At 38.9% G+C, this 23,876-nt stretch overlaps 1 protein-coding gene across 2 annotated transcripts in view; it reads right to left on the minus strand.

Moving 5' to 3' along the window:
- Window positions 1-23,876, minus strand: part of pappaa (pregnancy-associated plasma protein A, pappalysin 1a) — a 99,955-nt gene that overhangs the window by 12,605 nt on the left and 63,474 nt on the right. The window contains exons 14-21 of one of the 2 annotated variants that reach the window (XM_063478446.1): window positions 23,476-23,650; window positions 14,443-14,626; window positions 11,793-11,994; window positions 11,475-11,679; window positions 10,630-10,777; window positions 10,310-10,425; window positions 6,765-6,836; window positions 5,061-5,159 (exon numbers count right to left, since the gene is read on the minus strand). In XM_063478446.1, the coding sequence (XP_063334516.1) occupies window positions 5,061-5,159; window positions 6,765-6,836; window positions 10,310-10,425; window positions 10,630-10,777; window positions 11,475-11,679; window positions 11,793-11,994; window positions 14,443-14,626; window positions 23,476-23,650 (1,201 nt within the window). Of the gene's footprint in view, window positions 1-5,060; window positions 5,160-6,764; window positions 6,837-10,309; window positions 10,426-10,629; window positions 10,778-11,444; window positions 11,680-11,792; window positions 11,995-14,442; window positions 14,627-23,475; window positions 23,651-23,876 lie in introns of both variants that reach the window. The other variant, XM_063478445.1, reaches the window with a different exon arrangement.

Below are 23,876 nucleotides of genomic sequence, written 5' to 3' on the forward strand. Positions count from 1 at the left end.
TTAGTCTTTGAGAAGGCCTTTGCTGGTTCTCATTCTTCTGTAGGCTACTATCACGGCTCATATGTGCATTCACGCTCTCTACACTGCACCACCTTTACTCAGTTTATTCATACTAGACAAAAAGGTATTTAAAAACTACTCTTCTCACCCTCAATGGTCACCATGTTAGCTATGTTAAGAAGCCAGCGGAAGAAAGATTCATTTTCAGCGTTGAAGGTGATGGCAAAAGCTAGCTAGCTTATACAAACAACATTAATGAACAGTTATTTTGTGTTACGGCGTTGACTGGCGTTTGGGTTTTGTTGTCTATGTAGAAAAAGTTTGTACTAGTTGTACTGCCAGAGCCTCAACTAGTAAATATTTCCTAAATGCTGACGCTAATGTTAAAAAAATGCTAACTGCATGACAGCATTTCTGTTTAGTGCACAGCTTTCACTTCTTCTTCTCTCACAATCATTTATCTGTTGGTTTTGCTTTATTTATGAAATTTAATTACAGTGCAATTACACTGTAGAACTTTTAGAATTCATTATCTGAGTAAATTAACCACGTAGCTGTCAGGACAGAGACAAAATGGCAGTTAGCTGGAGAGTGCAGTGGGGTAATGTTGGCAATTACATGTTATACGTCTGATAAAACTGTTGCTGTCTACATATACAGAAAATCACATTGAACAGAAATTCACATCAACACTTACATCCATAAATAGCGACATAGTTGTTGGAGGAGGGCTATTTAATGGCAAACCAACGTGTGCACTCAGTAACCTTGCTTTTACATAGGATATAACCAGAATACAACCAGCTGGGTCAAGAGGCCTACTGCAAAGAGACATCGGAGATATTGCAAAAAAAATCAAAAAGTTATTTTTGCCTCTAGTCAGTAAATCTAATGCAAAGGTACTTAAATTAAAAAAAAAAAAAAAAAATATATATATATATATATATATATATATATATATATATGCAATTTACACCTCACAAATAACCAAATTTAATTAAATGTGTGGAACTGTATTTTATTATAGCAGAGTAAATGTACTGCATCAAAGACAGACACAAAAGGATTATGCTATTGTCTCTGATTAAGATGACTATCGATGACTTAAAACAATGTTCTAGCTAACAACAAGAAAAAAAATCACAGTGTCACAGAAACAAAACCTTTGTTGATGAAATACGTGTTTAGGCACATGTAAGCGAGCTGGAACAATGTCTTTATTTGAGGTCTGGATGGGAACATTGATTTCACTCTGAAGACATAAAAACTGTCTGTCTTTGTCAGCTGGGAAAAGCATTAATCAGCAGGTCAGAGAAGCAGAATCTGTAATGAGTTACACATTCGTTTTTATTATATATAACATATTTTTTTTATGAATCTCTGTCCTGGGTTACCTGCCATGCATCTGTTCAATTTGGAGAAAATAAGCATCAGGTGCAAAACGCCCTGTAACTGACTTGTCTGAGTTGATCAAAAAGGAATGATTGTGAGAATACGAGATAAACAACTAAATCCAAATGTCTTATTAACGCAAGTACTAAAACATTAAATAGAGTGAAATTTGGGCAGCGATATCAAAGTAACATATAAAGATTGTCAGGAAGGCTAAAATGTAATAATTTAAAACTCGCATTCAGGTTAAATTGAGTTTCGTGAAAACAAGGTATGTTTATATTGGCCAAGACATTAAGCAACATGTGTTTGTGAGCAAAAAGCATCAATTAAGCAATGTGCTCGCAAGAAAAGGGATTAATGTCAAACATCTGGTTTCCCTTTGTTCCTATATCAATTTCACATATCAGCTTAATTCCTTAGTGTTTCCTTTTTCTTTCTCACCCACAGTAACCTTTCCTTGCCCCTTGCTCCTGGCAGCTGATAAATCAAATTACAACTGGTTATTTCAGAGTAATGTTTTTTAAATGCCTTGAATAATTTGCAGGGGACCCACTAGTGGAAAACACCAGCCAGTTGTAGTTGCAGTCCATGCATAATGTCTTTAAGTAGAATTTGGACAAGCATTGTTCAGGTGTAAACCCAGGGGAACAACCTAGAGTCATTAAGAAAAACGGATAAAACTTTCCAATTTCTTTGAAAATTAAGAATTATAGCAGATCGCCGTGAAGATCACGGAGCTTATCTTCACCTCATTGTTATTTCTAGTATGACTATTAGTAATAATAGCATTCACTGGATGGTTTCACGCTTAATTTGTGTAGTTATTTCAGTAATAGTTTTGTACAAGTTTTGTAGATCACACTATTGACTTTCAGTATGCCGTTTCTTTGGCTTAGAAATACTATAGCATTAAGCCTTGCAAGATTCCTCCACAACAATTGAGGTTCTGGAAAGTAAAACCATACTTTGCTAGACATTTTTGCTGATAAATATCATATTACTACTATTCTATCTATTACCAATATTTTGAAGTATTAGGAGGCAACAAAGTTATTTGGGGAAATGTTAGAAATGCTCTTTTCCCCTCAGCCTGGGCAGAGGCGTGTCCATATATGATTACCAGCAGCTGGTGGTCTGAGCCCCAGCAGGGGACGAGGAGTCAAAATAAACAAACTGTAGATTACAAGCTGTGTGTAAACTTGCATGCCGTACTATTGAATACTAAGAATCACACATACTAAATGGACTTGAGACACAATTCCACTTTTTTTGTTGCAAGATGTTACAATAATATTTGTGTGTTCAAACTGAGCCAAATAAATATAAATGTATGCTATTTCATCATTCAGGTCTGTAACATACAGCCAAAAACAACCAAAAACAATCAAGAATTTCCTTGACTGACCAAGTCAGCCATAAATCCCATTAAAAATTCATTCATAGTGATTTAAAACAAGACTACAGGCAGAGTGACCCGGCAACAAAGAGCAGCTGAAGGTTGCTGTGGTGAATGGCCTGGAGAGCGTCACCAAGGACGAAATAAAGTATCGGCAGATCTTTATCAGCTGTTACTGACTATGAGGGTGGTTTCACAAAATGTTTCTCTTTGCCTAATGTTTCTTTGTTCAATTTTCTTTTAAAACCTGTAAACCTCAGGGACTGTGTGTTAAAAAGTATATCTCTCTCGCACGCGTCTTCTTATATTGATATATACTGAGACTTTTTCTTTAAAACTATTGCTCAAGTTTAATATAGAGTACGGTGTCAATATAGTTAAAGGTTTCTCTGAATCTGTTGATCTTGTGTTGTGCAGTACGTGGCTCTGTGGTTGACAGTTATAGAATGAGGAGATTACTTCTTTGTGCACATGGTTTGAAAAGCATTTTTCAAGGAATGAAAAATGCAAAAATGTATTTCTGATGCTACTGAGTTTTGTATGTTTGTCTGTCTTTTTGTTGACAAGACTATGCATAAACCTCCAAAGTGATTTCTTGGTGAAGAGGTAGAGTATGGGCAAAGAAAAAAATGCTAAAACTAGTGCAGATGGGGGTGGCTTTCTTTGAAGTTTTGAGATGGGGCATAGACATTTGTTTTGGCAGGGCATTGGCCCATGTAATTTGTGTGTATGTGTAATTGAAAGCAAGGTTACCCTGAAATTAACTAGTGAAATTTAATCAAATTTGGTGCATGCGGTGTATGAGCAACAGAAGGACCCATTAAATTTTGATACAAATTTAATTTCTTAAATTTAGAGTATAGAGTATAAGCCTTTGTGGAGGACACTGCTTTTTGATTGTGCTTCAAGATTTCTTTAGCGTTCAGCTAGTCTAAACTATTTCTGGAACATAGACACAGATGTCAAAACCTTCAAAAGCATTTCAGTTTTAAACTGTAGATGTGTTGCTCCATCCAAACATAACATTAAACCATGCTACCCTTTGATGTATAACTTCTAACTCTCAAAAAATAAGGCCTGTTCTCCTGATAGGATCCATCAACAAAAGTGTGTTATGCAAGTTCTGCCCAAAGGGTCAGAAGATTTTGCAATTTGATAACAATTCATCAACTCTCTGCTGCATTTGGAATACAATAGCTTAGATTTGATAGTTAACTTATAAAAGAAAGAACTCAAAGACTCAAATTTTGAATCGCATTCTGATAGAAGCCGATAGCACATAAATAGAAGAAGGAAATTGAAGAATTTGTATTTTAAGATAGATAGATATTCATAGTGATTTAATAGATAGATGCTAAAGATGAAGATGAAGTTGCTAACTAACAACCTTACTAAATATATATATATGTATCCCAAAAACATGAAATTGGGATACGACAAAGCTGTCCACTAAGACACAGTGACATATCCAGTGATAGACATCAATTTCAATATAAATCTAGCCAGAAATACAGATGGATATGCCAGGAGTACAACCAAAGTCTTTCACCAGATTCAGAGAAACAGGCCAGGCCAGGAAAGCAGATGCTGCAGCCCAGAAGCTAAACTACACATCCATCTATAATTCTTGCCAATAGCTGGCAGGGATGAGACAGGCAAAGTACCACTCAGAATTTAGGGAGTTAATTCCACAGAAATCATAATTTTTTAAAAATGCAATGCTGAATTTAGAAAACAAAATTCTTGAAAGATTAAATGAATGCATAAATAAAATGACAGTTCTCTTTTATTATTAGAATGAGTTAGTAAAGTAAGTAAGATGTACTCATCAAATAACTACAGCCTTTACTTAAAAAAGTCTAAAAATACTAAAAATAAAGTAAAATTACTACCCAAATTTCACATAATTGTGTGAACACACTGTACAAAATAACAGATTAAGTAACAAAATACCACAGCAAGTGGTATTTTGCGAGCACTATTGATGAAGTCTAAAACCTCCCACTCTCTTGAATTCAGGGTCTGTAATCTGTCTACCACTGCACACAAGACAATGGAAGGAAGAAATTGTTTAGAGATCGTCCAAAAGGTGAAATACTATAGCTTTCAGCAGAACACTGTGATTCATTACAGAACACTGAAAATAGGATTTTCACAAGTATCAAAGCTTATTAAAGATATCATGCAACCTCCACTGAATGCATAGCAGTAGAGTAAAATGATAAAAACATATGCAGGAGGTGGAATTTTTCCCTAAAGTACCACTAACCTTTTTAGTCTTGACAGTCGATTGGCAGCAGTCTCCTCCATCGTAGTTACAGAAGGCTCTGTTGTTTACTGAGTCACAGTAGTTGTCTCCCATGAATGGCTATACCAAAAAGAAAGAGCCAAGCAATTAGGCAAAGACACTGAGCTAAGAACATCCTGCCTTGTTAATTGCTGCCACAACTCTCAGAGTCTTTTGCTGTAGTTTTCTCTTGAGCATTTTGGGGCTTTTAGAAGCCTCTGGATAAATTTGCTGATAAATCTGATACATTACATTTTCCTCATTCTTCACTGTGACTCTTTAAGCCCTTAGTCGGCCAGACCCGTAAATCAAACTGAGGACACCATAAACTATTCACTGCACAAAATGCTCCAGTAATTTGATTTATTGGGTTGGCCCCACCCTCTCCGCTTGGGTTACCAATCAGGTTATCCAATTGGCCAAAATGAGTGGATGATATCATTCTTCCATGAAGTAGGGTGGAATTCCTTCAGATGCTACATTCACTTGTGAATGCCCCATTAATGGAGGGAAAAAAATAGCATAATGACACAGCCACGTGTGTAAATTATTTCAGGAGGCATTACAACACCAGATTATAGCTAGTTAATAGCTCTTCAATGGACCTTATATATAAGTCTGATAACAGACACCTGTATATCAGCAACATGTTTAAATGACTTGTGAGTGCCTAATGTTTTCTGTCCCTGTGCAGAGTTGTTAATAACAGCAATATGTCCCAGAAGGAAGAAAGCTCATTATGGACTTGCTTGGTTTTCTTTCTTCAACTATTGTCTGAGGATTTTACTTATAACTCATCTACACTGATGTAAAAAAGAAAGTTTTCACAGGACTCTTTCCAGTTCTGTGAAACTCTAACTATACCACATGATTTAGTAGCATATATATCCACCTTTATCACCTTTAGCATTATTACTTGAAGTAATAATTTTTCGATATGACTTTATCACACTTTTTTAGACTTGTGAAGGAAATTTGACCCACTCTTCTTTACAGAACTATGTTAGTTAATTGACATTTGCAGATATTTGGTTGTATACAGCCCTCTTAAGTTCCCATCACAGCATTCCAATCAGGATGTCTGGACTTGGACTGGGCTATTGTAACACCTTGATTATTTACTTTTTTCAGCCATTCTGTTGTAGATTTGTTACTATTCTTGGGATCATTGTCCTGTTGAATGACCCAGTCTTGGGAAAGGTTTTGGTGTTTCACAGGCCTCACATTTGATTCTAGAATCCTTTGCTATGGAGAGAAGTTTACGGTCGACTTAGTGACTGTCCAGGTCCTGTGTCTATAAAACAAGCCCAAATCACCACCCCTAAGCTGTTCCATATTCGCCCAGGAACCCTTCCAAACAAGCCACACTTGTTCAGGCTTTTTTCTAATTCTACTGTTATGAATTTTAACATTCTGACCTTGGGATGAATTTGCTCGGATGTCCGGTTGTGAGTAGATTGCGGCATTGTGTTAGCACACATCTGAAAGCTCCAGTCTCACTTGTTGATGATCAGTTAATCAAGTGCATTTGATCAGCAGCACCTGATTGCTACATACCCTCTTAATTCTTAATAAGCATTCAGGATGGACTAAGTACAGAAGGCAGTACAGAAAGCTTTAAACACCATATATCCTGTGTTTGAGTCAAGAAAGTAGGTATGAAAATTACATTTTTGTATGCCTTACCTCACATCCTTTGATGCAGTGGAGGAATTCTGGGTGTGGATACCATTTCAGCCCCATTGTACAGATAATACTCTGTAAGATAAATCAACAGTGTGGGTTGAAACAAATAAATACTGATGCTTGAAAAGTTGCTCTGTACAATTTATTTCCTGCCAGGAGTTTGTCCTTTTTTCACAGATTTCAGGCCACATAATCCCTAACCGTACTAAACTCAATGGGCACATTTAAGCTGTGCACGGACACACCCCTAAGACAGGGAAACATAGACGTTATCAAAAGAGCTCATGTGCTACTCATAGAAGCTTTTTTGTGAAGCCTCCTTTGCTTTACACTGAAACCAAGTAAATTGATTTTTAAAAGACATAACTTAAAAAAAAATGTTTTTTATAACTTAGTCATACCCCCAGGAGGACAAGGAACTGGAAGCATGAGAAAGACAGACGCACAGAGGTAAGAGGACCATGTTATCTAATATCTTTGCAGAATGTGTGGAATCCCATTCTGTTCTCCTGCTGTGTTTCTCTTTGAAATGCAGCAGAAAACATTTGTGCTCAGGGCAGGTGGACAGCAATGTGTACACTGAATATACAGCTATGTGTGCTAATGCACCCTTCTAAGCATACACTGTACAAGTATATAAGGGTGTAAATAGTTACATGACTATGACAGGGCATTTTTAATTTCACGACTGTGACCTAATAAAGTCTGTGTTGCATGTTGGGAATTTGTATGTGAACAGGCAAACAGAGGCTTTGCTTATAGGATATGTAAATCGAGCTTATATAGTACTGCCCATGACCAAAAGCGCCATTTGCAGCAAAGCCCCGCTGACCTCAGCTGGTCCATTTTTCAGATCCATTGTGCCCCAATATCTCACAAAGTTGACATTCTTTTCTTTTGTTGCTGCAAACTAAGGTATTTTTCATTACAGTCGTGTCAGCAAATCAATGCAAAAAGAAAGATACGGGCTTCAAGGTGGAGAGAAACAACAACATAGCATATGAGGGCAACTGAGAGCTGTGAGAGTGATGCTTCTACTACTGTGATATAGTACTGCATAGCTGAGTCCAGACATGCCTGATGTGTGTGTGTATGCCTGTGCGTCTACAGGGGAGGGCTCTAATGGTCACTATATACGGTGGAATACTGAGAGCATTATTTTATATTACAGGTGAAACTTTTTGCAAATGCTGTACTTTTTCTTTCTCTCCTTCTTGTGCTCTACAGTGATGATGTCATCTAGAAACTCTCCCCTTCTCTCTCATTCTCTCTCTCTTTCCTCTCACTGCAATGTCGTAAATCATGATAATCCATGATTGTAGCCTGGCCTCACCCCTCACTACGTATGGGATCCTCACCCTCTGAAGCCTCCCCAGGGGACTGATACCACATAAAAATAGATCCCTATCTCAGCACCACCACAGAAGAGGTCATGTCATATAGAAAATGACTAATTCTGCAGCAAGCCCGACAGGGTAATTTTGCTGATAAAGGGGGAGGAGGGTGCTGAGGGCACAGAGTAGTCATAGATAGAGAGACAGGGAAAAGAAAGAGGGAAGGTGGAGATAAAGAAGGAGGAGAGAATTCTAAGTGGGTCACACTAAGAACCAAAATACAACTAGTTTAAAGGCAATAAATCAACATCACTTACTAAGGTGGGCAACGCTGATTTCCAGCTCAGCAAAGTAGAACTAGAAAGTGGGGACATTAATTCTCTTGTAGATGGTGCATGAAGAATTCCACCCTCTAGGGATAGTTTGCCAATTCCTACTTACAGCATTCCTGGTGTTATTACAACAGTTAGCCTTCATCATGACTATTATTATTTTTCACTTCCCACTACTGCAATATCCTTCTGTTCTGTTTTGTTAATACCCTTTCTATCTTGTATTTTTGTGTGTTTGCATCCTTATCTCTTGGGTGGTCATTCAGTTTTATTTTTCATCTTTTTTCTGATACTAGAATTAACTGAGTAGGAATAAGGTTCACCATTAATGTCACTAATGTCAGTAATAGCACTATGACACTTATGTGATCACAAATTTAACATGTTACCATTGGGAACATCTTGCCACACGAGTGGCAGACCATTTTTATAGGGTGGCCAGACTAGGACCATTAGACATGAGGGAGGAATATAAACTGATTTCTTATCATTTACAATCACCCCTGGCCACTCCCCTTGCCATAAGGCAAATTTCTGTTTGCCTTTTTAGATGTTACAGTAGCTGCTTATGACTGCGTGTATATGTTCGGGATGAGACTGTGTGCTCGCATTAATTATGATATATCAACACAGGATGAACTGACAGAAGGAGGGACAAAACAAAACATTACACGTGCTTAGACTTGTGGTCATTACCTTGAAAGCTTTACCTCTTCTAACCTCTTATCCTCAACACACTTTCCTAATCTTTAACAGTCATCCTACCAACATCACTTCTCTGACTTCTCTTACACTATCAGATGGACCCAACAGCATAACCTCAGGTTTGAAATTACCCCTGAGCACAAATCATATCAATTACACAAATCCATAAAAGCAGATCATTTCATGTCCACATGGCCTAACCCACCCCTCCCGCGGCATCCACCACTAAAACCTGCTGACTCAGTGTGACTCTGAAACAGAAACAAAAGGTGTTGTTGGAGAAAAAAAAAGAGAAAAATAAAATGTACTCTTTCGGTCAGGCGCGGCTTCTCTAGTTTCAAAACTCGATGCTATTTAGTAAGACCTGTCTCTTGTTCTACAGCTAAAAGGGCATTAAGCTAACAAAAGTACTTAAGGCAGATTCAACATTTGTGGCATTGATACATTTTGAGAGTAAAATTAGAATTTAGACAACACACACAGTCCAGCTGTACCTCTACACAGCTCCTGACCTCAACCATAATCTTCATGAATATCTCAAATGACACCATGGTTGTGTCGGAGAGCCCCAAAAGAGACAAAATGTACGGTCCTGTGCTATGTGACCTTCTCCACCACAGCCTCCTACCTCTGTGTTTTGCTATCTTCCAAAAAAAGAAAACTTCATTATTTAAGTAGCTGTAAGGTATATCTAAATTAGGCCAATCGCTAGTGAGCTTCAGTGTTCTTTAACAGTGATGAACCTGAATGAATAAGGTTGGCCACAAGTGGCAGTGTGGGTGAAAACAAGTGCCTCACAACAATTCTTCAGCAAGACAAATACACTGGAATTTAGAAAAAAATCTTTACACCTTGGGAATAAAGTTCTTGTACCTCATTATCTCTCCACTATATCTACTATACTACTACTATATCATCTTGAAGACTGAAAGGAAAGTGGGCAGCAGGAGGTTTTCATACTTGTTGTCAAGAATAAATTAAAAATTGAAAAAGGTTGCTATGCCTCTAATCCAAATATTTGTATAGCATTGGGTTGGCATTTTGCATTGCAGGTGATGGAGTCAGGATCAAGGAACTATATGTGAAATTCCAAGGAGAAGAGTTGTGCTTCACAGAACTTTGTGAAGTGCGTCTCTCAGAGCTGTGAGGCGCACACAAACACATGCAAACTTACCTTCACCTTAGGTGGATTTCTCCAGTGCTCTTTCATTACTTTTTCTACGGTCATATTGTGAGGGAGGATCACAACATCGTTGTTCCCCTCTCTACATGTCAGCTCACACTCCTCACCTGTGTTTGTTTGTGTGACAGAAAGACAGACAAAGAGACAGAGAGAATTACACTAATGAAAGATCAACACCAGGAATGCCGAGATTTATTTTCCTCGTCATTGCCAAACCATTGTGAGACTATGTCACAATGGTTTGGCAATGTGTGAAAGATGAACCTAGTATAAAAAAAGCATTAAGTAACAGTAGATTTGTGCATACAGACCTATGCCGTGTCCTCGTTTGCATGAGTATTGCAGGCTATAATGGAGGTTTTGAGGTAAAGAACACTGGCCTTGGCTGTGTGGGCACAGGCGGAACGACCCTGTCCAATTTCCATCTTTTCGACAGCGGATCTCATTGGACCCTGCGCCCTGAAAATAACGCATATATTGACAAACAAATAATTATACACATACAGACATACACACAGGTACACAAACACTACTAGGCCAAGGACACTGAGATGCCATGCCACTGCACAGCGAAATACAATCCAATTTTTAATCGGCATCCAACCCACAACGTCGAAGAGGCAGAACAGATTAAAAGGTGTATACATTTCAAAAGTCTGTGGCAGCAGGGCTGTTCTGGAAATCAATAGCAATCTAATTAGCATGGCGTCAAATTGAGTAGGGCTAAGGGAGACGGAGAAAAGCAGGCAGGGCAGAGTAAGACGTATCAGAAAAAAACAGCAAGGATAAAGGCTGTATCTTATTTTTCAGTCATTAATTCATTAATTTAGTACGTTATCATCGGTCATTAGTAATTATGTCTGATAATACACAAGAGTATATTAATAACAATTTGTCTGTAGTGATTTCCAAACAAACAACATTACCAGTAATCCTGGAGAATCAGCCTGGTGGTACAAATTGTTTTAAATGGACTATATTTATCTGTGATTATATTATTTATTACTAAGTTATGCCGAACAAACAAAACAAAAAAGAACTGTCAGGGTGCAAAGAAGAGAAAAAAAAGAGAAGACAAGGACACTGGCAAAGCAAGAATAGACAGAGAGGAAAGAGATGGACAGACCTGCTTGCAAGTAGGGTGCAGCAGCCTCACCGTATGGGCAGAGCGTCCTGTGCCGGCGATAGCAGTATTACCAGCAGGATCAGAGCAGTTTAGAGTGCAGGTACTGTCAAAACGAAACCCATTGGTACAGTTATAGGAGCCATGGAAGATCGGAGGTGGAGGATCACAAGTCACGGGCTCACAAGATCCCTCGAGCCAGGTGCCATCTTCTGTGCACTGGCGTTTGAATGCACGCCTAAAAGGAAAAGAGAGATGATTAATTGAATCACGTGCAGACCCTAATTTCATGTGGGAACAGTTTCAAAGTAGCAAAAAATGAACAAAAAAAATTTCAGTTTATTTCTTTACCGCTTGGGTTTATTGGTAACATGGTAGCCTGGCCTGCACTTGTACTTGCAGAGTGTGCCAACTTTCAAGTCTGACTGCTGGCAACGTTTTGTCTGCAGCATAGCATTGGGTACAAGAGGAGGGGCTGGGCAACGAAGCTCACATAGAGCCTCTGGGAAGGACCATAGACCATCCTCGAGGCAGGTAAGCGTGTTGTTTGTACCTAAAGAAACAAAAAAAGGGAAAGGATAAATGGAAAAGTATACAGGTCAGTGAATCAGTAAAACTAGGTCAGATCAGTTAGATGCAGTCGACTTCAAAACTACGAGTTGTAGTGCAAAGCCAAATTTGAGGTTGTTTGAAAAAAGGTGGTCTTAGTTTAAGGGTCTTTTCTGTGTTGCTTGGCAATCAGTGGGAAGAAACCTCTAAAATTATTAGCAAGAACATCCCCTCTTGCCCCTGTGGGCGCTCTATCCTGCAAGCTCGGGTGCTCTACCAGAGTCCTGGGAGCTTGAGGGTCCTGCACAGTATTTTTGCTGTTCTTAGGACTGCGCATCTCGAATATTGTTTTTGGGATCTGCTGGAGCCACTCACCTAGCTTGGGGGCCACAGCACCGAGTGCTCCGCTTACCACTGGGACCACTGTTACCTCCCCACTCCATATCTTCTCGAGTTCTTTTCCCTTGAAACTTCTCCAGCTTCTCATGTTCCTTCTTCCTTATATTTCTGTTACTTGGTTACTTGTTACTTTATTCATCATTCATCTATCTCTACCGCTGTCTTCCTCTGCTTGTCCACCACTACTATGTCCGGGTGATTATCTATCACCAGTTTGTCTGTCTGTCTAGACCCCAGCCTCTGTGGATCTTGTGCTCAGAGCTTGTTCCTGTGCTGCCATGATTAGTGCCTCTGTGATATCTTTCAGTCCAGCTTTGTCCAGCCACTGGTAGGACTTCTGGATGTCAGCCATTTCCTCTGTCTGTCAGTGATGCATACCATGCAGGGTTCTTTTGCTAGCTCTGGCCATCATCCTTGGTTGTGGCCATCTTCCTATGTACTCATGGATGTTTGTTGTCACATCCTGGACAGTGGTTCTGACACTCCCCAAATCTTCCTTACATTTAGTGTTACGTCTTGGGGTGCTGGATTTGGGGTGAAACCCTCCATGCATGGTGAGGAGCTTCCTTGTCTTGATGTCAATGGCCTCTATCTCCTCCTTTGGTCAGCTTATTATCCCAGCAGAGAACCTGATAACCTGCAGGGTGTAGCTGTTGATAAAACGGATCTTGTTCTTCCAGTTCAACTGACTTCTCAGGATTTGCCTGACCTTTTGCAGGTATTTGGTGATTGCAGTTTCCCAGGCGCCTCTTCGTGATTCTCATTTGCCTGTGGGATTCCCAAGTACTTGTAGCCGTCCTTAATGTCTGCAATGTTCCCTTCTGGTAGTGCAATTCCCTCAGTTCTGACTACTTTCCCTCTCTTTGTTACCATCTGACTACATTTATCTAGTCCAAATGACATTCCAATGATGTTGCTGTAGATCCTGGTGGTGTGGATCAGTGAACAATGTCTCATTCAGTCCTAGCGTACAGCTTGATGTCATCTATGTAGAGGAGGTGGCTGATGATTGCTCCATTCCATAGTCAGTATCTGTAGCCAGTCTTGTCAATGATCATTGGGGACAAAGGATCTCCTTGGTAGATGCTGCACTTGATGCAGACTTGTGCTATTGGCTTGAAGTTGGCCACATCCACATTTAGTTCCTGATAAAGGCTCTTAGGTTCCTTTTGATTCTGTATAGATCTAGGCATTCAGGATCCATGTGTGGGGCATCTGGTTGGACCGCCGTTGACTTTCAGAACTGCTTTAATTCTTCATGGGATAGATTCAACAAAGTGCCAGAAAAATTCTTCAGAGATTATTCTCATTGTCATCTTCTAGAAACCAGTTTGAGATCATTTTGTGATACGGTGCTAATTTTCAAAAGGCAATGTCAAATACTGGAAGCAGCTGACAGAAGATGATTACACTGTCATGATAAAGGGATGGAGATTATCAACAACAATACTCAGGTAGGCTTTGGTTGGTACTAAGGCTCCCAAAGTGTGACAAGAAAATAGCCTCACACCATTACACTACTGATACAAGACAGGATGGATCCATGCTTTTATCTGGTTTACACCAGATTCTGAACCTACCATCTGAGTATCACATCAGAAATCCTGACTCATTAGAGCAGGGAATGTTTCTTCAGTGTTTTAATGTCTAATTTTGTTCAGCCCGTGTGAATCATAGCCTCAGTTTCCTGTTCTTAGCTGACAGAAGTGGCACTTGGTGCAGTCTTCTGCTGCTGTAGCCCATTTGCTTCATGGTTACTGTTGCTTTTCTATCAGCTAAAATCAGCCTAGCCATTCTTTTTTGTTTCTGACCTCTGGCACCATCGCTTCTGTGCCTGGAGAACAGCTGCTATCTGGATATTTTCTCTTTTTTGGTCCATTCTCTGCAAACCATGTTCAAAGTCACTGATTAGATAATAGCATTAGCAAACACAACAAGTGTACCTAATAAAGTGACCAGGGGGTGTATATATTTATTGGAAAAGATCTCTGAAGGGTACCCTGTAAATATGAATCTGAACATGGATATGTCAGTGCTCCACTAGGCAACTCACCCATTAGCTGGGCAGGTTCTCGACACTGAAAGGTGCTCTTTTTGCCATAGGTGGTGCCCTCTGGAAAGTTGAAAATGGCAGGATGAACATGATACTTGTCTGGTAAACCACAGTCCACAGGCTCGCATGATACCTGTTTGTTCCACTTCCCATTTGCACAAGTTATTGTCACTGAAGTCTCTGACTGGAAAATAAGACATGATATAACACAAAGTAAATAACAAATAAAGAAATATAAGTATTACAACATAGTCTACATAGATATATTATATAATAATATTCATTGATGCAAGCTTTAATTTGCATATTGATGCGACAGACTGATGTAGTGCACTTGTATTATAAATGTTTACCTCACAAAAAAATGACTACAGCAATTCTGCAATCATTTCAACAAGTTCCTAATCAGCGTGTAACCTAACAAAGCCTGATCGGGCTTAGCTTACTGTATGTCAGTAAGCCTCACAGGCCACTCAGCAGCTCAAGTAACTGCTGATAGCATTTGTAAGGTCAAGTCATGTACTTCAGACAACTGATATCCAGCAACTGCACAATCAGCCCTAACCCTAAACAGATTGACTTCAGTGGAAGTGTGACAGCTGAGAAACACACACAGATACATGCACGCACATAAAGTCTTCTACAAATAGAAGGCAAACCCCTGTGGGTTTTGTCTACATCCATGATTCATCCTCTTTCTGAATTTATTTGTAGTCACAAAACATAAGAAAGTCGTTATTATATTTAGGTAAGAGATAAACAATATGCTGGAAATAGTACGAAATCAAAGGGGGAAAAAAGTAGAAAGGTTACTTCATATTTACTGAGTTTGTAATTTCATAAACAAATAGGAACAAGTGGCTTTCCATTGCTCCCTTCTGAAAATCAAGGCAGCCTCTCCAACTTTTGAAAGACTACAGAGGGTATCCTGTGTGACTGGGCCTTTACATGTTGTTGGAATGTGGTAGGAAACTAGAGAACCAAGAGGAAATCCACACATGGGGAGAACATGCAAAATCCACAAGAAACAGACTCAAACAAGAGCAAACCCAGCAGTGGCAGCATAGCTCCACTATTTCATACAGATGCATGCTTAAATCGCCAGCAAGATAAAGGTTCCAGTATAAGGGATTATCATTATGGTAAATTACTTCTCAATTGCCAGAAGTTTTGCATTTATTGTGTGCGTTTGTGCGTGTGCGTGTGTGTGTGTGTGTGTGTGTGTGTGTGTGTGTGTGTGTGTGTGTGTGTGTGTGTGTGTGTGTGTGTGTGGACACACTCTACACATGGTTATGTGAAACCATTCTGTTCAAGGGAAGAATATTGTCTAGAGAATATAGCATTAGAAAACAATATTGTCTTGTATATGCACTCCTGGGAACTGACAGGGCAATCAGAATAGTTCAAAATCCTTTCTAACTGTTTTTTTTTTAAACTAGAAAAGTTTCCTCATGTTAGGTTTATTCTCTATTACAAATAGGTCTCATTGCTCTAGTTATTTGGCTTGTAGTGTGAGGTTTTCAGAGATGAGCCGAAATTTATCTGAATGGGCTAACCCTCAATTTTTTTTTATCCTCCTCCATTAAGTAGAACCATGTAATCCAACAGGAATGTTTAAATCGATAGTCGTGCCAAGAAAGCTCAGAACAAAGCTGTTAGAGCTCAATCTTTTTGACTTTTTATTCTCAGAACCAGAAGAGAAACCTGTGTGGGTAACCCATCAATTACACTGGTTGACTTTAATTACACACATCTTTTTAAAGCGAGGCCAAACTTCAACACAAACTGGACTCAGCTGGCAATACAAATGTATTGTTTCATAATCTTCTCTCTGTTTCCGTGTATATCTGTCTTTCATCTCGATCCCATTACATGATACTGCGTAACAGTATCGGGTTCCCTCAAAATAAATAAGCTCCTTTCATATTTGGATGTCCAACAAGGTAACATATGCATTGCATGTGAGCGCCTTCTGGAAAACAACTGGGTGAAGAGTTGAATGAGTCAGTTGAGATGTGAAGCTGTAGAGAAGCAATGTGGACCATAGAAGCAACATTGAAACATCTCTTTTAAAATATAAGTACACTTGCAAAATTGTGCATGTGTGGGATAAGGTACGAGATAATACGCACTTGACAAGTGTGGTCAATACTACACCCTACACATACAAATACACATAAACACACACGTTTACCTAGATGTGTTTGTGCTTTGGTGAGGGAGGTGATAGAGAACCCATCTATCACTAAAACAGCATTTCAAAAATGTTGTGCAAAGATGGGGGAAATCTGACAGAGGGATGACCATCTCAGGATGACTCCATCTATCAGGTCTTTTTATTTATTTTTTTCTGTAAAGTGGCCAGAGAGAGTTGAGTAAAACACACATAAGGGCCCACTTAGAGTCTGGTATGAAAAGGCCTCAGAGCAAGATGAAGATATTCCATAAATGTGATGTTTTTGGTCAAAGTGGTGGAAACTTCCTGTTATGGCAGGGGCACTGGTGAAAGAGTGATTGATAAAGTAGAGAGAGACTCTTGAAAAGGGTTTCACCCCAGGTGGACATGGGGCGAAGGGGGTCCTAAACCTCCCAGCATAACAATGACCTAAAGCACAGACCTGTTGCTTCAGAACAACGAGTCAAACCCTGTCTGTGAATCCCTGAAGAGGGCAGTTTGCTGCTGTCCCCAATCCAGTTTTTAGAAAACTTGTAGAAAGTTACACAAAAAGTAATTTTGTAAATGATAGATTTCAGTTTTTGATTTTCATTAAATTTCCCAACATTTCTAAAAAAAAAATACTTTCCTCTTAATTCTTTTGATCTTTTATAAGTGTGAGGAACATTTGTAAATAGATTAATAATAAAAATCTAAAAGACAGCTAGGTGTGCAAAAAGGGCACTTTTTGCACACCTTAGAGCACTTTCTAAAGTGATTGTATATGTAAGTTTGTGTTTGTGTGTGCTACTATGTGTGTAAATGTGTGGGAAGTTTCCTTCCTTTAAAAAATTTACAGCTGCCTGTTTCTCTTCCAGTAGCAATTTTAACAACCCTTGGCTATGCTTCCTAATTCAAGCCAGACAGACCTACAGACAAATGAACAAACAGACAACCCCATCCTTAACTTAGGGATTTGTCTTCATATAGATGGCAAACAAGCAAATTATAGCATGGTTGAACATTAATTGGAAGATATATCCATAATGATAAATAGTAGAATTACTAAGAATTAAGTATAATTTATGTGTCAGTCCTCGCGGAAAACCTCTTATAAAACATTTTTTTTGTGAAAATCTTGTTCTAAGAATCAAAGGTTGTATTTGTGAAATATTCACACTGGCAATATCAACGAATGGTTTCCCAAATGATTCTGGATAACGGTGTGGTCACAACAGCAGCGTGCTACTGAGAATGTAACTTTAGTCAGAAACCCATAGACCCCATATTTTATAAGTGCAAGGAGCATTTTAGCGTAACATGTCAACAAGCAGGGTGATTTTAATTTTACAGGCAACATTTTGATCTACAAGGTTTTCCTAAGAATCTATAAAGGGATTTATATGCCCACATCCTTGTTGGGCCAATAGCAAGCACATGTTTGTTTGTTTGATGAACACAGATTTAGTTGAGGGTTAGATCTCTTGTGTGTACCACTGACCTAAGGGGCACACCTAGCTATTACCATTAATATTTACAAAAAGAAAAGGTTACAGGGTAAGTGACACGAGGACAGGCCCCCAGTCTGTCACAGGGCTAACCAGGAGATACAGACAAGCATTTGCACCTATGAACAATTTAGGGTTACCCATTGACCTAACTCATGTATAAAAACATACATACTATGACAGGATATTAGAGAACTTAGCCACAAAGAGAATACGCTGAAAGTGCCCAGCCTGGATTTGAAGCCAGGGCCTTCTTGCTGTGACAACAGTGCTAACCACCACACCAGCGTGTTGCCCATATCAACATTGTATATGTATATGAATTTAGGATAATAGATACTTTACTTCAATGAGATTATCTTTTTTATCAGATGGTGACTTGTGATGGGGTTATTTTAATTCAGATACCTAAACGCTGTTTCATGGCAGGGAATGGTCATATCTGTAAAAGGGAATGCCTATATAAAATAGATGTGACTTCTTCAGTACCAGCACACAGTGTTCCCTAACCACTTCAAAGGAAGAGAAAGATAGGAAAAACAGACAGGAATAAAAGACACATATACAAATCAAGCAAGTGAGGGAAACAGATTTGTTCTGAAGATAGTATTATGTAAGAAGTTGGTGTTCCCAGAATCTCTTTGACATCAGTGAACCAAGAATGTAATCGGCTAATGAAATGAGACAAGATTATGCTTCACATTGCACTTTTCAACCTTAGTGTGGAGGTGTGCGTGTCTTTGCAAGGACTGTGCAGCTGAAAAAAAGATGAGAGCATATGAGCACTATGAATCTGGCCAGACCATTTTATTACCAGCGCTTTGACTCGAAGCACATTTCGTTTATTACATTTAAGACATGATGTGCCCAGTGTTTCTTTTGAATGTGAATTGCTTTATTTTACCAATTATATCCAGCAGTTGTACAGTTTAGGTTACAGCTGTGTTGCTGTTGGAGTCAAAGTTATACTCCTGATTGGACTGTATAACTTGCAATCAAACACCTTCATAAAGTTGCATTCCACTGTTAAAACAAATTAGAGTTATGTCAAAACTGATCATTTGCAGTAATGCTTCAAGTAAATAGTGCATTTTATTTGCTGTGAGACTATTTTGCAAGGTATTGCAAAGCTGCAATAGATTTTGAAATGGATCGAGAAAGTAGTAAAGACGCTTGTGTTCAATAAGGACAATCTCTATTCACTCATCTGCCTATATTCCTGGGTATTCGGCCCGTTAGACTATTCTTTACATCACTTCCGATTTCCCACAAACTGGTTTCTGTCATAAATTGGGCTCTGGCCCAACTATTTCCCTGCCTATCTTCTGTAAGCCAATCAGCCTCTGTTCCATGTACTTTAAATCTCATTGGCCAACTCTCATTCCACCTTTCTTGCCTGACTCAAATTTATGCAACCAGCTTGATAATCTCCAACTCATTCAGACCAGTTAAAGATCCATGTCCAATTCTCCAAATGCTTCATCTGTGATTTCAAAGAAAAAGTTATCCAAAGTACGCCATGTGGAGAAAAAAATGAATTCATGGTTCCTGAATCAGCAAAACAACCCCAGTCTAGTAACTGGACCGGAAAAAAGTTCAATTGTTGTCTCGTCAGTCCAAAGAATATTTTCACAAAAATCTTGGGGATCATCAAGATGTTTTTGGCAAATGTGAGAAGAGCCTTGGTGTTCTTTTTGGTCTTCAGAGGTTTTGTCCTTGGAACTCTCCCATATACGCCATTTTTGACCCGTCTTTAACTGTTGAAGGCTATTATGAACGCTAATCTTAACTAAGGCAAGTAAGGCCTGCAGTTCTTTAGATGTTGTTCTTGGTTCTTCTGTGACCTTCTGGATGAGTCATCGATGCACTCTTGGAGTAAGTTTGGGACTGCTCTTGTGCAGATTCACCACTGTTTCGAGTTTTCTCCATTTGTAAATAATGGCTCTCAACATGGCCTCTGAAATGACTTCTTTAGATTGTGCCATGATGTGTTATTCACAGTTAATTCATGATTTAACAATAGGGAAAATTACTTTTTCACTCAGGGCCAGGTAGGTTTGAATTTTCCCTCAGCAAAATAAATCATCATTTAAAAACAGCATTTTGTAAGTACTCAGGTCGTCTTATTCTAATATTAAAATTTATTTGATGATCTGAAACATTCATATGTGACAAATATGTAAATTAATAAGAAATCAGGAAGGGGGCAAATACTTTTTCACAGTATTTTACATGTATCCTGGAATTAAAGCTTTCCGGTTCCAGTTCCACCCAGAACATTTGGAAGTGCTGGGTGGGATAAAATCTTTGTGAAATACCCAGAGCTCAAAAACTCTAGATGTTTAAACAGGACTGCCTGCAGCCAGAACTTGTGACTTCTATGCTCATGGACAGTTTTGATAACTTTTATCGAAACTTTAGTGTTACCACATCAGTGGTAGTGTCCTCAGGGCTGACAACAATCAAAATGAAAATACTAATAAAACAAGAATGTTTATTTTGAGAACTGTATCACCTCTATCTTCATGTTATTGGAATTTAAAAAAAAACATATCTGAGACTGATTGATCCCAAAGGCTAATTCAAATAGAATCTTTCTTCAAAGAAAAGTAGAAAAAGGGATGTGTCTCTCTTTCATATTCATGTTTGCAGATTTTTTTTTAAAAAAAGTATTTATAGTAAATTTTGCATCTGTTCATGAATGTCTGTTTTCCATCTCACAAATTCACATATTCTCCTTTCTTGACTACATTCTCATCCGACTTGTAGTGACTGATAATCCAGGAGGGAAAAAATTAATTCAAATTCTCTGTGGAGTCCCACAAAGATCAGACCTTGGCCTACTACTTTTAAAAGATTCAACATACTTTCTATTATGGACAATTTATCCATCCACATCTGGGTCAGAGTCACAGGGCTAAGCAAAAATGCTCAGACACCCCTCACTCCAGTCACCTCCACCAGGCTTTACTCTGAGCCCCTCCCTCTTGACCCTATGGCCAAGACTAAGCCCAGACACCAAACACAGAAAACTAATTTCCATCCCTTGTATCCTGAATCTTATTCTTTGAGTTACTGTCCCTAGCTTGTGGACAAAGGTGAGGGTTAGAATATAGATTTACCAGCTTCACAGCTTCAAGCTCTTATCATCCCAACAAATGCCACATCAATCCGTATGTTAATCTCACACTCCATTGTCCCCTTCCCCTAGGGGCTGCAACTTCTCCCCCAACCCAGAGTGGGTACCCTTTCCTCGCTGTGAACCACGGCCTAAGACTTGAAAGTGCTAATTCTTATCCCTGCCGATTAACACTTGACTGAAAACCAACACAGCATGTGTTAGAGGTCACCACTCAAAGGAACTAGAAGGACCATATCAGCAAAAAAGCAGTCAGCTGGTCCTGAGGCTACCAAACTAGAAACCATCTGTCACAATTTTGCTTTTACTTTATACCACTATAAAATGTGTTCAAATATTATTTTTCAAAAAGCTGATTCACTTTACTTCACTAGAGAAAAGGTCAGAGAAAAAGAAAGAAGAAAAAATGTAAAATATATACATGTTTATATTACAATCATTAAGTTAGATTACACAGTGTAGATTTCAGAAAATATACGTAATTCTATTTAAGTTAATTAGGGTAAACTTCCACATCCTCATTTCACATCTACAAAACTGAGCACATGCCTTTCATCTGGCTGAATGGATACAAAAGTTATTCATAAATAACAAGTCCTTGTAATATCTTTGAACTGTCAATCATCATTTGTGGCAAACACTCAAAGTACTACACAAGAAAATATTTGGCATAAAACTCTTCCTACTTCCTCTTCTGTCCTTTCCTCTTCCATAACAGCCTACTTACTGGATACTTTTTTGCCTCTCCTTTTCTTAAAAGCATAAATTATGACTAAACGAACTGACATTGGTGAATAGACACATTGTGCATTGTCAATCAAAATATAATGCAATTATAAATCTGCAAAGAAAAATCAACTCCAAGGTTTTGTACATAAAATGTGTATGTCAGTAGCTTTGAATGGATTTTTTACATACACACACATTGTTTCTGTGCATACATGAGTAAAGTACTTTGTGGTACTAGAACCAGTCCAGTTAGGACAGCTTGCACACAACATATGGAACAACCAACAGAAGAAGTATCTTTAGCAATATTAAAGTCAGAGTCCAGACCACACATCAGAAAAGCAATTATGTGTAACCCTTCTTATACCCTTAATCCGCTCTTGCTTCTCTCTCCTTCTTGTCTTAATTCATGTTCCACATACAGCTCCCAAACATACCATACAGTACAGGCGAGTACTGTTTCTTTTTCTCCAGGCTACAATACACATGTGCCATCTCTCTAAGAGAGCATTAATAGATTGTTTTGCAGACAGCTTTACAAAGCCATAGAGAAGGATAAAGCATTTATATGGCCTTTATTGCATCTTGGTCAAAATCCAAAAGGTTTACAATGTGGTGTGAACTACCCAGATCATTTGTTTATCTGTGGTGTGCAAGCATCTGTGTGTGTATACTGTATCTCCCCACATCTCCATGCAAAGAGATTTCCTTGTACTCCTTGTACTTGACTGTTTGTTTGTTGGTATCTGCATGGAAGCATTTAATATGTGCTGCTTTGTGACAGTGGCTGCAAATCTCTGCCCTTTAACAGAGACTTCAATGTGTGCAGAATGAGCAGGAATGGAGCTAAGGAAAGAGAGAGAGGGAGGGAGCGAGAGAGAGAGAGCGAGCAGACACTATGCTATGATGTCATCATCCCAGTGGACTAGAAATACAAAGTGACTGTTTGAGGTGATGGTGCAGCATGCTCAGCAAGAGACTAAACACTTTTATGTCTGTGCTTGTTTAATGCATGTGCGTGTGGCGCGCCCATGTGTCTGTGTGTGCGTGTGGATGTGTCTTTGTATGTCTATGTGTAGTAAACTAGAAAAAGGAGAAGACTGGGGCTCCACTTTTCAGTGCAGCACTCATCTACCTGGAAGATTATGATGTCATTGTCCCTGGAGGGTTACTGTGCCAAGCATGTTTTTTTGTTTTTTGTTTGTTTTTTTGCAGGTGACAAAGTAAATCCATAAACAGAGAAGAGAACAGAAAGAACGTTTGTTTGTACTTTTGTCTTATTGACATTTGTGTATTTGAGTTTACATGAAAGCTTGTTTGAGTATGCATAGACGGCTTCATGTGTGCATGCATTTCCCAGTAACTACACAAAAGCTCTGACATTTTTGCACTTGAATGCTTGCGTTGTATGTTTATGCGTTCTTGTTTCTCTGTGTGAAATGAGCTATGTAGCTGCCTATACGTAGTTAAACATGTGTGCAGCAGTGTGTTTGTATGCTCACCTGACTCTTGATGATGTCATCGTCCTGGTGGACTTGCAGGACATATCCAGAGTTGCAGGAGATGGTGCAGCGGTCTCCATTGTAGAAGTGGTGGCCAGGGCTACTGCACTTTAGCTCTGCATTGCGGATCAGGGGTTCCTGGCAGTCAATGGCCTCACACGAATAATGTACACAACTACGAGGCATTGTGTGTGGGGGCAGGGGTGGGAGGGTGTTAAAGAAGAAGAACAGACAACAGAGATGACAAAGCTAAAAAAAAATAAAACAAATTTGAAGATACCACTAATACACATTTTTTGTGAATATAATAGCACTGCAAACTCAGAAACGTGGAAGCAGTGCTCCAAAAGAGACAAATTATACATCGAATCCGCCACATCATCCATCAATGACCGCTTAAC

The sequence above is a fragment of the Pelmatolapia mariae genome, linkage group LG7, assembly GCF_036321145.2.
Source record: "Pelmatolapia mariae isolate MD_Pm_ZW linkage group LG7, Pm_UMD_F_2, whole genome shotgun sequence".
Lineage (NCBI taxonomy): Eukaryota > Metazoa > Chordata > Actinopteri > Cichliformes > Cichlidae > Pelmatolapia > Pelmatolapia mariae.